Source organism: Corvus kubaryi, unplaced genomic scaffold (genome assembly GCF_017639235.1).
Source record: "Corvus kubaryi isolate FWS band 111438036 unplaced genomic scaffold, C.kubaryi_AGA036_p1.0 37201, whole genome shotgun sequence".
In the NCBI taxonomy this organism is placed as follows: Eukaryota; Metazoa; Chordata; class Aves; order Passeriformes; family Corvidae; genus Corvus; species Corvus kubaryi.
Genome location: NW_024581058.1, coordinates 1,576,896 through 1,593,478, shown reverse-complemented (window position 1 = coordinate 1,593,478; position 16,583 = coordinate 1,576,896). Strand labels below are relative to the sequence as shown.

Genomic DNA, 16,583 nt, shown 5'->3' with positions numbered 1-16,583 from the left:
TGTGATACATGCAGGAAGCGGTAATTTCTACCCTCACGGCCCCGCAGCTGCCCTCAGGCACCCAGCCAGGAGCCTGCAGCTGCCGTGAAGCAAAAAAGCTGCAACTCCTCGTCAGGGATATATTTTTAAAACCTTAAATGTCGCTGGGACTCCCCCCTCGGAAGTTCAGGTGAAAACCCAACACTTTTCTACCCCACACGAGGGGTGTGCCTCTCATCACACCCCGCCTGCTTCAGCACCCCAGCCCGGGAGGGGCGGGCGGGCAATGGCGCCCCGGGAGCAGCGCCGAGGCAGTGCCGAGGCAGTGCCGGGGCAGTGCCGGGCCCCGCGGCCACGGCGGGAGGAGCCCGGTGGGGCCGCGGGTCCCGCCCTCCCCCGCAGCCGGTCACATGCGGCGGGCGGAGCCGCCCGGGGCGGGCCGAGCCCCGCTCCCGTCCCGCCCCCGGTCCCCTCCCCTCCTACCCCGTCCTGCCCCATCGCAGCCCGGCGGCGGCGCGGCGGGAGCGCGGTCGGTGGTGCCGATGGAGGCCGGTGCTGAGGCGGAGCCGCTGCTGCCGCCGCGGCGCTGGCGGGCGGGCCGGGGGCTGTGGCGGGAGCGCGGCGGTGCCCGCTCGGCCGCCGAGGACGGTGAGTGCGCGGGGCGCTGGAGCGGGCGGAGCTCTCGCCTTCCCCGCAGAGCTGGGGCGCTCCCGGGAGCGGGAGGAGCGGGAGGGGCAGGAAGCCCCCCGGGCTGCTCTCGGGGCTCGGCTGCCCTGCCCGGGCTGCTCTCGGCAGCTCTGGCGGGGACGGCTCTGAGGGAGCCGCTATCGCTGGGCTCAGGTGCGAGCCTTGCGCTGCTACTGCAGCCCCAGGCGTCCTTAGTTCCTTATGTAATTTTAGGGTTTTTCTCTAAAGTGCTGACAAGTTTTTCTCAAACCCGGTGACTGTCGTAGGTCTGACATCTCAATTCCCCCAGGATGGAATCCTTTGGAGACCTCAGGTTGTCTCTTTTCAGGGTATCGCATCACCTAAGAGAACCTTCGCTTTTTGTTGCTCTTTTGTGCAGTGCCAGAAGTGCAGCGGGGTCTCGGGTGGATCCTGTGTGCCCAAACCAAGCAGTGCTTTAATCATCACTTGTGACTAAGTGTCACTTGCTGTGACTAAGATTTGCAGAATAAATTGGATATCCGTGGTAGAATGCATGGAGAAATTGCTAAAGTAAACATTTTTGGCTAATTTCCCTGTTTTATTTTTATACTCTGAACAGTCGCTTAGATTCTGCCCTTCCAAAATCCTTGGCATCAACACCAGTGGCTTGGTGTGTGCTTCAAGTACCTAAAGCTTTTGCTGTCCTTGCAGTCCTTTAAACTAATAGTTCCTATAAGCAACTTTTATTTTTATCTCACTAGTGTGAGATGTCATGAAAAAAATAATGTCTTTACTGCCTGGCTTGTCTCCTGTTTATGCTCAGGTCTTTCTTGCACCATGGTTCATATCAGGATCAGTACAAAGCTGTTGTTGCTGATGCTCAGATAAAGGGCGACATTTAAAAACTGTTTGCAGTCTTTGTAGGAAATTGATGCTACTGAATCATGTGGAACATAAAATTGTCTGTGACTCTAATCAGTGGTGTTGCTGGCATTGCTTGGTGTCTGGAGGAGAGCACTGTGCTACTGCTGGGATGGACCCTTTCCTGTTGTATCCTGGGTTGTGATTGCTGTCTCCTTGGTGGAGATGGTATGAAGTGCTCTTTGGGACTCTTCCCCTCTGTGGGAAGGTTACAGTAGCATATATTTTTCATATCTTGGGTCCCCCTCAGTTTTTTTATCTCTTTTTGAATCTCTTTTTTTTTCTTCCTTGTTTTGACCTTAACTGCCTATGTTTCTCTTTTTGGCTTAATTGCCAGGTTAGTTCCTGAAAGGTCTGTCTTCAAGTAAACGCAAGTGGCTGCCCTTTATTTTTCATGTGTCTATCTTCACGTAGACTTCTTAATACTGGGTTTTGAAAAGTGTCATAGTAACTAATTTAGTGGTATTTTATTTCAATCTGTGTTCTTTCATCCCTTGCTGTGTCTTGAGCTCTGATCTGTTTGCTATGGTAATAGTAACTGTCAGAACAAATTAAAAAAGCACTTAATTTAGTTCTCATATGACTGGAGATTCCTGTTGGTTTTGGAGGAACAAGATCACTTTAAACCACAGTATCTTTATTAAACAAAAATAAAAATTGCTATAATAGTAGTGCCTGATTTTTCTGGCTTCACTTGACTGTACACTCTTTCACAGAATAATTTAAATTCCATTATTTTGCCTGTTAGGACTTGTCTCTGTGTAGTTTTGTGTTACTTAACTACCAGTGTAGTCTGGCTACTTAAACCTAAAAGAGAACCTTTTAACAAAACACAGAAAGATGCATGATGTGTTTGGTATTATTATTACTTATTTAACGTAATGCACAGTGCTGCTAACAGAGCAAATGTGGCAGGAACTCTCTTTCTTTGTGTGTGTACAGTGCCCTTTGTCATGAGAACCGTGATTGTGCACCTTCTGTTAACTGATAAGCTGTTTTATCCAAAGTTTATTTGTCCAAAATACAGCAAGTGATTCTTACTTCTTTTTAACTTCATAGGTGCTGGAGCTGATAATGACCTTTATATAAATCAAGCCATAGTATTTATTGAAGATGCAATACAAGTAAGTATTAATTTTTTCTTAGCTGTTATGCTTCCCATGCTGGATGTTTGTCACACACTGCCAGTTTTTAAGTTTTTCTGTGTTCAGGCAACCTTTGTAAACCATCATCTTGATTCACAAAGCAAAATCAGAATTTCAAATTCCTGTGGTATGCAAGTCTCAGTGAACTTCTGCCTAGGAGAAATATATTTTTCCCCACAATGAAGTAATCTCTTTAAGGGTTCAGAAGAGATGCTGGTTTGTGGAGTGAATTTCATGGTAGTTTTTTGTTTATTTGTTTGGGTTGGTTTGAGTGTGAGTGTTTTGACAGTGACTAACCTACTGCTAAGAGAAACTATTTGAGCAAACCCTGTAATTTGCCTCTCAGTCTGACTACTTGCACATCTTAAGAAATGGTAAAAGCTCAAGAGTTTAAGGCTGGCTTCAAGTGTGAAGGTGGAACCCTTCAGCTGAACTTGGTGCCTTTGGAAGTCTTGATGCCCTCTTTGTCTCTCCTTTACTGGCTGTTACTGCAGGTTCCTAGATCCTGTTATCTCCCAGCTGGTAGATGCAGGCAGTGGGAATGCTGAAGGGCGGTTCTTGAGCTCTCTTGCTGCCTCTAGATGGCTTTTGGTTGGGAGATTTCTGGGAGTCAGATGTATTTAAGGTGTGGAAGCAGGTACGTCTCAGTGGTGGCAGAGTAAGAGCAGCCCAGCAGCTGTTGCAGAGGGGGGATGGAGCAGATTTTGTGGATTCCTGAGGAATCACGCTTCCTGATCTTAAAGCATGTTTTAGTCAAAGACATAGGTTGAGGTCTCTTCTATTGAGAATTAATTTGTTTGCATCTTATGGCTTGTTGGAAGAGAAAGACAAAATGAGATCCGTGAGCGGAATGAATGTTGGAGAGGGAAATTAAGTGGGTGGACCATTTTGGCGAGTACATAGAATAGTCTCTGAAACATTACAAATGCTGTCATTTGAAATGATGACAGAGCTTGCTTCAGATGACTGCCACACAGTTTAATTATCTGAGCAGCTGTGTGGTCCTTAGATAGGAGAACTTCTTTAAAACCTTTCCCTTTTCACACATGTAGAGTAGCTCTGTGGTCATGGGTGACCTGATACTTTAATAACATGCACTGATTTGCTTTGCTTTGGTAACTTGATCTTTGTCTTTGAGACAGACTGGATGTAATGTTTAAATTAGCCTTTTTGCTTCCTGCCTTCAGTATCGATCTATAAATCACCGTGTGGACTCCAAATCCCTGTGGCTTTATCGATGGTACTATTCCAGGACTTGCCAGTGGTAAGAACTTGGTTATTCTCTTTGCTTTTTTGTTTAGGAGTTAGTCTTTTTAAAAAATTACTCTTCATCTTTCTTGCTTATTTGATAATTGTGCTTTTATCTTCATAAGAACTTACTGTGGGAAGCAAGGGGATTGACCACATGTGAACATGATAGAAGTGGAAAGCAGCAAGTTCTGTCGAAGTGTGATGACGTAGATGGCTCTTTGGAACAGCCACAGGGCTGTTGCATGAGGGGACTAATTAGCATGATTTACAGCACTGTGCATTTAGAGTCTTCAAAGTGTCTATTTCTAAACATGTTGGCTAACAGCAGGACTGTTTGCTGCTGTAAGTTTCAAAAGGATGCCACCTCAGGTTATTTGGTGGTCAGCAGTTACATCACCAATGCAGGCAACAACGTGCTAGGCAAGTGCTGCCGTGTGGTCTAACCCATTTGAGTGAAGTATGGTATCATAAAGCTTGGTTTACTTCAAAAAAAACTGCTTTACTGGAAGTATTTTGTTATTCTTTTGACTCATTTTGTGGCTGGTTTTGGGGTTTGTTTTGGTTTCTTTTTTTTTTCTTTTTTTTATGGTTTTGTTGGTTTTATTTTTAATTTCATCTCTCTTCAAACAGGATTTTGAGCTTAACCATTACTGTAATCTTGGCTTTGGCTTTCATTGAAGAACCTTCCTCGCTCACTGTCACGTCGGATGTCCGGTACCGCCTTCCCGCCTGGAATCCTCCCTGTGGCCTCACGGAGAGCATTGAGCTGCTCTGCTTCCTTGTGTTCGTGGTTGATGTATCTGTGAAGGTGAGCATCTCCTTCATCTGGTATTGAATGAAACAGTAGGTGTGTGGTAGAATTGTTTTTCAAATCTTGTGTTTGCAGGATGAAATTGCCTTGCTTTATTAGAGCCTCATTTCAGGAGAAATTAGCAAGTGTATATGTATTAAATTAAGGCATTTATTCCCTTTTCTTAATGTAATTTTCCTAATTGTCTGGAATAAGTGAAATAAATTTTGCTAAGAGTGCAATTATTTTGGCTTAGCTGCTTGTATTAGGCTATAAAATTGGGCTATATAATAAATATATGTCAGTTCATTTATACAAAATAAAAGTAGTCAGAAACTGACCTTTCTTGGGATACTTATTTCTGGAAAATCCCTTTTTACGTTTATTAAGTGGTGATTTTTCTTGCGTTCAAAGGATTTCTCTCTCGTGGCCTATGTGCACCTCTCACTTTTACTGACCTTTATTTAGTTTTTTGTAGAAAAAAAATCTCTCAATAATGTATTTTTGTTTGGATTTTGGAGAGCTTTCTAAGAGCAGTGATGTAAAATTACAAATACTTGGGAAAAACAAGTGGTGCTGACTTATTAGGGGATTTGATTTTATTATTAAAGTAAATTATGGTTGTTCTTTTTTTTTCCTTGTCCAGAGTTACTTAATTGGATGGAAAGAATTTTGGAAAAATAAATGGCTAATGGCTTATATACTGACATTAATTGTTTCCCTTACTGATTGGATTGTGTCACTGAGTTTTTTCTGCAAAGAGGTAAGAACTGCTTTCTGCAGAAATAATCAGCAGCTTAATTGTGGAGAGTGGCAGAGGAGAAGAACCTGCAAAGGGAGAGTCAGCAGGGTGTATGTGGTGTATTGGAGAATTAAAAGAGGAGGGTGAGATGGTTCACTTTGGTCTTTGATAGCTGGATAATGCACTGAAACACAGAAAAAGTTTGATGTAATGTAGCTTAGCAAAGAATTCTGCTTGATTCTTAATGTAAATTTTGTGTTGGTAAAATTAAATAACACTCATTGCTTTAGTCTCAGCAGTCAAAGAGGGCAGGGAAAACTCATTGCCTGGCACCAATTTTGGTCTGCAGTTGGAGAGTTATATTCTTAACTTGACTGAATGGCAGAGCCTCTGTAGTGCTGTATAAGAAAAAGTTAATTATGTAGTTTAACAGCTGCTTTCTAACATGAAGCTGTGCTGTGTTCAAAACAGTTGTGTCCTGAGAGGCACATCAGGTGAAATGGTTTTAGACATGCCCTCCTTGATGTGATAATGCACTCTCCTAGTTGGTTTTGTTTGCCATAGATTTACATTAAATTAGTTGTTGTGCACTTGCAACCTTGTTAAGAAAATATTAATGTGGTAAAAATGCTGGGAAGTGAATAAGAGATGATCTTAAAACGTTGTAAAATCTTGAGGTGTGGTAGTGGACAGGTAGTTTGAACAGGAGCCTCCCACACAAAGCGGTGGCAGAAGGAGCAGCTGAACTGCTGGGATGGATGAACAAGACAATAGCAATAAAGAACGGGATTTTTATGTTTCTTTGCTGCTAAGTGTAGCCCACAGAAGACTAATCCTGAAATGCAGGATGCTGAAACACTTGAAGTAGCATATAAGTAACAGGAATAACTTGAAGGCTTGCAAATGTCTTGACTGCAAGAATCAGATTATTTGCTATAGTGTTGTGGGGAAAAGAAGCAATTACAGTTGGGGTCTTGTCAGAGACAGAAATTGCTAAATAATAAGCAGGCCCTTTGGTTATAAAACAAACAGCCTGAAAATTGAAGTCAAGCACTTATTTTTAGAATGTGTTATTTGCTTTTATGGAGAGTAGCTCTCTGTTAATCCCTTTCTTGAGATGGACCTTGGCAGAAAATACAAAAATAGCATCTCTTGCCAGATTGTTATGTCTAGTGAGCAATAAACTTAGATTGTTTCTAATTAGTGGCCTGATGAGACTATTGAAATGTCAATGTGTGTTTTTAAAGCAATCTCTCATCATTTTAATGAGGTGTGAAATCGCTTTTGGTGTTTTGTGAGCTCAGAAGAGCAGAGCTCACTTCTTTTCCTATTACACTGTTGACTTTGTCAATGTGTGTCAGTGCTTTTTGACAAACTTGCATTAAAAGTGTTTGTGCTGCCAGTCTTCTGGGAGCTCAGTGTCTGATCCGTTGGTTTTTGCAGAGTGTGAGAATAAGAAGAATCCTTCGCCCCTTCTTTCTTCTCCAGAATTCTTCTATGATGAAGAAAACGTTAAAAAGTATTAACAGCACATTGCCTGAAATGGCGAGGTGGGTAATGGCACAGGAAATATCCTGTCACAGCAATCAGGTTATTGTCTGTCTTCTGGTGTGGGGCATCTGAGCAGCTTCCTTCTGGATGGGGTACCTAAGAGATCAGTGAGATCAGGTCACAGTGGGTGGAGGCTGTGGTAACTTTCTGATTCCCTTTTGTCTGTAAAGGATCTCTAGACTGTGACATGACTGTGTATGTGACATAGGTTTTTTAGTCCTAGTCGAGTGGGAGGTTTTAATTCTGCTCTTGTAAGCCCTCTGTAAGGGAAGAACTGAGGCACACAAGTGTTATTTTTATTTTGAATCGAAACTCACATCTCCTCCTGTTATCTCCATATAACTTCTTAAAAATACCCCTGGTTCTCTTCATCTGGCATCATTTTGCATTTTTAGCAGAGGATATTAAGAATAAGATTAAGTTACTATTAACCTGTGATATATTTTCTCTCCAACAGTGTTGTTCTACTGCTGGCTGTTCATTTGTCTCTCTTTACCATGTTTGCCATGCTGCTCTTTGCTCGAACAAAGGTAATCAATTCTATTGCTGCTTTGGTAGATCTGGGTGCCTTTTATCTGTACTTGCACAGCTGCCTCTTGCCTAGTTTTACAGTCAAACTAGTGAAACTCATTTCCCCTGAAAAGGTCGTGATACCTTGTCAGACTTGCTGAGTTGAGTTTGAAGTCCATTTGGAGAGTTCTAACATGTGCACAGTATTCATGCATGCTGGGGACTTCCTTATGCATTTACCTGATTTGATCCTTTGAGTTACTTTCTCTGCTTTTGTTGAAACCCTCTGTGCTGTTTTGTCTCCAAAGCTCTCATCACTTCTTCATTTATATTATCACTCTTTTTTTTTTTTTTCCTCTTCCCTATCTAGCTTTTTGCTAACTTTAGTTTCTTCTGTGCTTTCTCACCTTTCAATACTGGTATCCCTGGCCATGCCCTGGTAGGTTTTTGCCTGTATTAGTTTTGGTTTCAGATCTCTTTGGGTTTTCCTCTCGTTTTTCTCTTCCTGCTTTTGAAAAGCAAATTTGAAATTTTGTGCTTAAAATAATTTTTGTGTTCCAGTAATCTTGGTATGTTCCTTCTCTTCTAAACTTCCTGTATCTTAATTTATCACACTCAGATTATTTGGGGTATTTTTTTGTTCTTACTTTTTAAGGCCTTCCATAAATATATTACTGTGAACACAAAAATTTCTTGCATATTTCTCCCAGTAATTTTGGTCCTGTCCTTAATCTCAGTTTTGCACCTTCATTTCCACTGTAATTTGCACTTGGGCCTTCTTCTAGTCTTCCTTATGATCAGCAAATTCCCTGAATTCCCATGTTACAGAATCTCTGGAATTAGAAGCAGAGCTCTGTTTTCCCACTTTGTTTAGTTGCCTTCCTTTGTATTATCTCTATTTGTCACATCTAATTTCATTTATGACCTTCCCCAGCAGATGTATAACTTGTATACCTAAACCAGTCACTTTTGTGTACATTGAGGTAAAAAATAACAAATTAGAGAGTGGACTTTCCTATTTCAGTGTGCTGCTCTGACATTCATACAAATTAATTTTGTCTAACACGGCAAAATACCGCAGGCAAGTTCTAAAAGTAGGTTTATTAATGAAATTCATGACTCTGCATTTTTGCTTTGTCTTGTGTATGTCCTCTAGGGTTACATATTCCAGTCATTGCAGCAGATTCAAAAGCTGCTTGTCCTGTGCTGCCTGACTCATGTTTCTTTTGTTTGCACTCTGCATCTTTTTTACCCGTCTCTTCTTGACCTCAGGAAAAAAAAACATTTGTGGAGGATCCAAGATCAGCCTCCCAGTGTGTTTTTGATGAAGGTTCTGACACTATCTGAGCCTTTTGCAGATCATTTGATGTTTCCACTGAGCCACAAAATAATTTTGATGACCTTAGTTGCCAAAGTAATTGCAAATATATTTTTGGGTGCTGTGGCACTGATCTTTTTTTCCTAATTTCCTTTCCCCAAGATGTTGAAGCTCTATGTGATGTTTTCATTGATACTAAACACAGCATTTTAAATCTTCATTCTTTTCAAAACAGAACAGTTGCCTGTTTCCTACCTGCCCAGCAATTCCTGTGCTGTGCATAAATGTTAGTTACAGCTAGTTACAGTTAGTTACAGATCTCAGGGGATAGCAGGAGGAAGGGAAAACCCCTGTTTTGAGTAGTGGTGGTAACTTCTGTAACTTTAGTAACAAAAAACTAATTCAGAGGATGTTAAGTTTTCTATTTGGAAGTCAAAGGGGTAGTGAGAGACACTCTGAGTATGGTGGTAGAACTGCAGGTGTTTGAGAGGAGTTTATAGGCAGGATATTTTGTGGTTATTGAGGCCCCTCTTCATTAGTGAGGAAGCTGGTTTGTTTCTTTGTTTTTTCTGTTTATTTTTTTTGAATCATATTCAGGGAGTCCTTTTATCTGCAGTGTATCAGTATCTCTTGCAGACTAAGAGGTGATGCTTTTTCTATCAATTCAGGCTTACTTCAGAGTCCTATGCTGTGAGTTTATGATGTGATTGTTCTTCCTGGGTCTGACGTACTAACTAGGCACAACTTCCATGTGGAGCTTCCTGTTCTTCCTTGTGTTTTTTAAATTGCTATTAATAAGTGATGGGATTGCTCTGTATTCATACACATTCTCTTAATTTTTATGTTTGGCTTTTGCTTTTTCCACGGGGTAGATTTGATTATGTGTGTAAGAAATTGATTGTTGACTGATGTTAATTTTTTAAAAAAAAATTTAATTTTTTTCCCTCTTCCTTGGTAAGACAGTGATTACTTGGTATTTCTCTTAACAATGACAATCTTTTTGCCTAGGATAACCAGCAGGATAAGGAATGGGTGGTGTATTTCCGGAATTTGCCGGAATCCCTGACGTCACTGCTGGTCTTGCTGACTACTGCAAATAATCCTGATGGTGAGCAGTCTTTCTGAAATAACTCTTGCCTCTCCTTTTGAAGAACAACAGAGTAAGATCACTCTGTTCAGCCTACTGTAACCATTCTTTCAGCTGGTAGTTCTTAGTACAGCCAGAGGAAGGTTGTGTAAAGGTTTTTCATGCCTTTAGTGACTTGATTCTTGCCTTTCTGTGGTGTAATTATATATGCCACTCTAAAATCCAGCTGTATGAGAGCTTTTACCAATTGCCAAAAGTTCATTGATGTCTCCACTGTGCATCTCAAGCATTAAAGTATTATTTCCTATTTTTGTTAAATTTGATACAGTGATGATACCTGCATATTCTAAGAATCGAGCATATTCAATCTTCTTCATCCTCTTCACTGTATTAGGTAAGTTACCTCTTGTCTTCAGCAAAGTTAATGCATTTCAACTTTGACACTTGTGCATACCAGCTACAGTGTTTTATTTTTCTAGGAAAGTTTAATCATGAATTTCTCTGTTTTTGTGTTTCTTCCAATGATTGTGTAGTGTCTCTAAGATCATTTTCATGGAAGGGACTTATGGTTTGGAGATTTTTAGTAACATGGCACAGGGGAATGGATGCATTACAGTGTATTCAAACATTAAAAACATTTTGGAAATCAAACATGAGAAAACCAACCCTTTTTAAGTTTTCTATCTGGTTTACTGCATACATTGAAACTTCTTTCCACAGATAAACAGATATTTTTCAGTAAATTTTACTGCCTCTTTTTCTCCAATAGGCAACTTGTTTTTGATGAATTTGCTTACAGCAATAATATACAACCAATTTCGAGGGTACCTTCTGGTGAGTAAAGCATTCCTGATTTCTGTGTTCTGCTGTAACCTTGAACCTTTGAAGTATTTTCATCTGTTTATTAAAGCAGCCCTCCCATTCTGATTGCAGATACAGTTTTAAGGTACTAAATGTTCTTTGATGCAGGTACTTTTCCCTTTATGTGCTGTTACAGCTTGATCCCCTTCCGTGACAAAATGACCTGCTTGCATGCTTCCATGTATGCTGTGGATCTGCAGTTTTGACTATTACAGGGGGGAAAAAAAAAAAAGAAACTGTTGTATGACTGAACAAGGACAAGAGTAACTTAAACTTAGTCTCTGGGAAGGAAAGAAGGAAATCTGCTGTGCTGCTTAAACAGCTGTTGTTGCAGATCATAGAATATTAAGGAGTTGGAAGGGACCTTAAAGATCGTTCAGTCCCAACCCCCCTGCCATGGGCAGGGACACCTCTCACTGTACCAGGTTACTCAAGGCCTTACCCAGACTGGCCCAGTAGCCTCTCCAGTAGAGTTTGAGAGAGAAGGTGAAGTTTGTTGGATAATGAGCCCAAGGCAATATTACACAGAAGGAATGGCCCCCACCCTCTTGTGACAGAGGGGTGTGTAAACAGAATAGGTGCAGAGAGGATTTTTGGTAATCCTTTCCTTGTCCTCTGTTTCATCCCTTCTTTCTCAATTTTCTGCTTTGTCACATGACAGCATGGCATAATCTGACTGCTGATAAAGTAACTGAGTTTGAAAGTGATTACTGTAATAAAAAAAAAGCATGAAAAACCGTGGCTCTGGATTTGTGCTTTTAGGCAAGAAACTGGAGCTGGACAAGCTCTCTAATCTCCTCCCTGCACAGTAGTGTGAATTTCTGTAAATGCTTGAGCTTTGCTGTTGCCAGTGTCTCTGGAACAGGCATATGCCTGTGCACTCCATAATTGAAAATAAACCATAACCTGGATGTTTACTTGAATTCCAGGGACTTGTTTGCTAACTTGCTTCCTTCCTCCTTGTACACGGAGTTCTTGGAGGGAGTGAGGCCTAGGGCAGTCTCCTGTTCTGATCTCTAATCACAAATCTGGGATGTGTGCCCAAGGATCAGTATATTATCTGGCCATAGGACACAGTAGTGCCTGAAGTGTGAGTAAATTGTTTCCTCTGTGGTGTTTTTACTGCTCAGAAATCAGTTCAGTCCTCCCTCTTCAGGAGGCGGCTGGGAATCCGAGCTGCGTTTGAGGTGCTGTCTTCCCTGAAAGAGACTCCTGCTAGTGCACAACAGTAAGTGAAGAGTCTTGAAACAGTAGATTATCTAACAAAAAAAAAAGAGTAGATTTTTGGTCATCTTGTTTTAATATATTTACTTAGGATCCATTCTTGAAAGTGGCACTTTGTTGCTCATCTCATTTATTTATTTTTTCTTTAACTGGGTGTTCACTGTTTGGGACTCTTATGGAGTCTGTTTCCTTTTTTTCCTACTTGTAATTTTATCCGCTTTTCAAAAGAAGAAAAGGGCAGAAATGCATTTGGAACTGCTCATTTTGCCATTCTGTTTTCTTTTAAATAGGTCCTGTGTCAGCGTTGGGGCCTTATTACAGGTGCTTCAGAAAGCTGAGATGGATTCTCGCTGCAAGCAAGCCATCATGAGAGTAAGAACTGGATTTTCTTAGCCTTTACGTTGGTGACTATCAATCCTGACTAGCAAATCCAGAGATCTGCCCTCTGTTGCAGCATTCCTTGGATCATAACAGAATAGTGGCATTACTACATGCGACTGAAGATTTAAGTTTGCCAAAAGAATATGTGATCCCAGAGAGGGAAAATAGAAAAGGGCAAATGTTGAGCTTTTGACGGGGTACCCTTCCTTCTTGGACCAGGGTAAAAGAGCAGAGGAGGCTGCTGTTCTGATAAGTTCTTTATTTTGTGGTCTCACAGCTTTCTTGAAGGCAGAGTTTGAAGGGGGTTACATGATAAAGGCAAGCAGCAGCAGCGACAGCAGGCAAAACCAGCTTCTTCTATATGCTCTATATGCTCCATATACTCTATACACTTTATATTTTTTCTCACAGAAGTGTGGATTCTATTTGTTAATTGACCAGTAAGATTAACACACGATTCTAGTTTTCCTTTTCTTAACCCATCCTGGTCTAATTCCAACAGTCGTAAGTCATACACAAGTGTTACATAGGTATTACACAGATTTGCTTATACAGTTTCTATCAGCTCTTACTGTTTATGTGAACACTATTTAAAAAATGTGAACAGTATAATTCTATCTATATTTTGTCTAAAGTAAAGAATTCTGTGAAAAGGTAACACTGCTGCAGTAAGAACTGTATTTAAGGTCTCTGCTACAGCTTTTTAATGTTTAAGGTACTTAGCATGTATTTCCACTAAAAGTTAAAAAATCTGTATTTCTATTTCACTTTGGTGTGTCTTCATGTATCTCAGCTTGTCCAGAGGTTTTAATTCAACCCCTGTGCTTTGGCTTCCCTCTGGGGCTGAGTCCAGAGGAGCTTTCACTCCAACAGCCAGACACGTCCTCCAGTCATGTGGCAGCGTTGTGTTAAAGCAGAGCAATACTGAACCTTACTCTAACAGCTTGAATTACATCTTTATTCCTAGATTTCCAATGTAGTCTGAGGAGTTTTAGCAAACTTTGCAGATGTACCTATTGCAGATGTTAAGCTGAATGTTTCTCTTTCATGTGCAGTCGCTCAAAATGCGCTCCTGTGACCAACTGTCAGCTGCCCAGTTCCAGAAGCTCTTTGAAGAGCTAGACAAAGATGCCATTAAGCAAGTATGTATGTGACCATCATTTATAAAGCATCAGAAGTTGCCTGGTCTTGTGCAATAATAAGTGAGAGTACTCTTGTGTAAAGTGTATGAACAAACTTTGCAACACGTGAACACAAGGTGTGATCACATGGCATTGATTCTGAGCTGCTTTTATAGCCACAAACAAAATTGCTCTGGGGGCTTTTACAGCACTAGTGTCGGATTACCAGGTGGTGTAAAATGTATAAAATGCATCTTTGCTTATTCTTTCATCATTTTTAATGCTGAGTTGGTCAGGCAAAATAGCTCAGTCTTTTTTCTCCAGTCCCTGAAGGAAGAGCAAAATGTGGATTCTCTCTCGGTGTTCAGGTCAAGATGGGCAGAAAGCAGTTTTTTCTTTCTCTTGGAGAGAGAGAGAGAGAGAAAGGAAAAACAAAACACTAAACTCTTTGAGGGCTAGGAAATGTTCTTTTCTATGTTTGCATGTAATTAAGACTTCGAAATTAAATGTTGGGAAATGAGGACGGGATGTATACCATTAATAGCTTCATGTTAATTTATCTGCTTGGGGCATTGGAGAGAGGTTGAGTTATCTCCCTTCTCTGCCATTACCTTGTGTTGTGCCATTGTCAGGAATGGTCTCTTGCTGCTAATAGCCACAGCTGGAAAACATTTTCCAGATGCAGTGTCAAAATTAGCCTGTGGCCCTGAAGTTTTGCTTTGAAAATGTTTGGGGTTTTTTAAATCTGAGATGGGGAACGTTTTTTAAATTATTTTATTATTATTAAAATGCTTATGCTTTATGACTCAGCAAATCCTTTGTGTTCTTTTCAGCACCCTCCCAGTCCAGAGTACCAATCCCATTTTATGCAGAAAATGCAGTTTGCCTTTGGCCATCCCTACTTTGGCTACTTGGGGAATGTGGTAGCCCTTGCAAACATTATTTCTATTTGTGTAAGTAAAGGTTTTTTTGTTGTGGGGCAGTGGTTTTTTTTTCTTTTTGTGATTGTTTTTCCGGTTTTTCTCTGCTACAAATTTAATTTCTGCTTTTGTTCTTTAATTTCTCTTTAAATAACTACTTTTTCTAGCAGTTGGGTTTTTGGCATGCTTTAGACATGCAAAGTCTTAAGAGGAAATACCTGCAGTTAAAAATGTGTTTTGAACTGCTTGAAAAGGTCTGTTCAAAGCAAGAAAAACTGTTCTTGCGCTTAAAAATGTATTTTATGTAGCAGTAAAGCAGTAAACTAATAAAATATTTTTTGTTTAAGGTGGTCTTGGTGATGGATGCAGATAAGCAGCCATCTGAAAGAGATGACTTCTTCCTGGGGGTAAGATACAACAGTATTCCGTGCAGTTATTGCTGTTCCCTGAGATGTCAGTAATTCTAATGGTTGTTTTTATTTTGGGGGGTGAAGGCTATCAACTGCTTCTTCATCCTATACTATCTGCTGGAAATGTTGCTGAAAATCTTAGCAATGGGCTTGAAAAGATACTTGTCTTACCCAAGCAATAGATTTGATGGACTTCTGACTGTAATTTTGCTGGTAAGTGTTTTGTTAGCTTACATATTCTTGGATTTGTTGGCTAGGGAGGTTAGGGAACTACAAGAGCTGGTGGGATTGCTTTTTTTTTCAACACTGATCTGCTGAGCTGATCAACACGAGCCAGTGCTGTGGGTTTATGTGGCTTGAAAGTTTATGTGATAGTGCATGGTTCTCTTAGGGTCTGTGTTCTGAAGATAGGTTTATTTAAATCCATGGAAAAGGTGCTTTTCCTGATAAGAAGCCTTTTAAGTTTCATTTGGAAAAATTCAGCTCTTGGAATAATTGCATGAGGCATTCTGTTTCATGGTTTAAAACCACTTTTCTCTTTAAATTAAAAAAAAATTATCAGGCTATTATAATAATTATTTGGTCAAAACCTGACGCCCCTGTGGCAGATGAGGTCAAATTCATGGTTAATGGTATTCACTGTGTATCCTTTTTTGTGTCACTATTGGATGCTCTGTGTACATTTGGTTGATTTGGGGGATAACTAGGCAAATATGACAATTCGGAGCTTTAAAGTGAGTCAAATTAGTGGCTTAAAGCTCTTGAAAATGTTTCCTGTTGAGAGGCTTACATAATTTCGGGAACTCAGAATTACAAAGTAAAGTTTTGACATTTTTTTTTCATTTTTCTTTTCTGACTAAAGGTACTGGAGATTGCAACTTTTGCTGTGTATGGATTTCCTCACCCTGGCTGGTGAGTAACCTCTGTGACCTGCTGCACTTTGCTCAGTGGCTGGGGTGGGTCAGGAAATACACACACACTGTCATACTCACACATGTCATCATGCTGTGACTGTCAGCCCAGTCTTTAATTTACCAAATTTGATAGAATTTCTCACCCTTGTAGTCCCTAGAGGCATGCAATATGGATAAGTGAAAGAATTTTTTTTCTTCCATAGTATTTTAGAGTTCTGTATAGCTCTTCTGAGAAGGTGCATTTGTTTTAATTGTAATCTCATCTAAAATAATATCTTGGCAAATCTGTGCTTACCAGGGGTGCAGGAGTGGGAATTTGATACCGCATACACAGCCATCTATAACCTAATATGTTTCAGTATCAGATTGTCCATAAATCCAATTATATGAACTCCCAAACAGCTGATGAAACCTCTTAACCCTGTATGTAGATTGAAGGCTGAGGTTTTCTTCATGATGCAAAATGTAGTAAGAAAATTCCCATGGGACTTACACTATTTGTCTATATTAGAATAGCAAGCAGTCGTACTTTGATTTTCTTATGTTCAAACAGCTTTTGGATAACTATCCTGATTTCTTTTTTGTTGTAAAAAACATAAAAATCATTACTTCATCTTAAAATTTGAAAACTGCCTCCACAAGAAAAGAGGAAAGCAAAGGAATTCTGGAAGATTTCCTGAATCTTCATGGGTGATTCATGACACATTCTGTTACTTTGTGTCTTTGTACAAGCTCATGCTTAAGACGCTGGCAGTCCATGATTTTTCAGGATATTTGTTATGTTGCCATCAAGAAGATATCTTAATTTAC

General features: G+C 40.4%; 1 protein-coding gene across 6 annotated transcripts in view; it reads left to right on the top strand.

The window, feature by feature from the left end:
* The first annotated feature begins 487 nt into the window (after positions 1-487).
* Positions 488-16,583, top strand: part of TPCN2 (two pore segment channel 2) — a 50,332-nt gene continuing 34,236 nt past the window's right edge. For 3 of the 6 annotated variants that reach the window (XM_042022437.1, XM_042022441.1, XM_042022438.1), the window contains exons 1-17: positions 491-627; positions 2,608-2,672; positions 3,881-3,957; positions 4,575-4,752; positions 5,381-5,497; positions 6,920-7,026; positions 7,485-7,557; positions 9,864-9,963; positions 10,271-10,336; positions 10,712-10,776; positions 11,934-12,031; positions 12,318-12,399; positions 13,464-13,550; positions 14,363-14,482; positions 14,797-14,856; positions 14,944-15,072; positions 15,722-15,771. In XM_042022437.1, coding sequence (XP_041878371.1) covers positions 522-627; positions 2,608-2,672; positions 3,881-3,957; positions 4,575-4,752; positions 5,381-5,497; positions 6,920-7,026; positions 7,485-7,557; positions 9,864-9,963; positions 10,271-10,336; positions 10,712-10,776; positions 11,934-12,031; positions 12,318-12,399; positions 13,464-13,550; positions 14,363-14,482; positions 14,797-14,856; positions 14,944-15,072; positions 15,722-15,771 — 1,580 coding nt within the window. In that variant the 5' untranslated portion in view covers positions 491-521. Of the gene's footprint in view, positions 628-2,607; positions 2,673-3,858; positions 3,958-4,574; positions 4,753-5,380; positions 5,498-6,919; positions 7,027-7,484; positions 7,558-9,863; positions 9,964-10,270; positions 10,337-10,711; positions 10,777-11,933; positions 12,032-12,317; positions 12,400-13,463; positions 13,551-14,362; positions 14,483-14,796; positions 14,857-14,943; positions 15,073-15,721; positions 15,772-16,583 lie in introns of those variants that run through there. The other 3 variants (XM_042022435.1, XM_042022436.1, XM_042022439.1) reach the window with 3 other exon arrangements.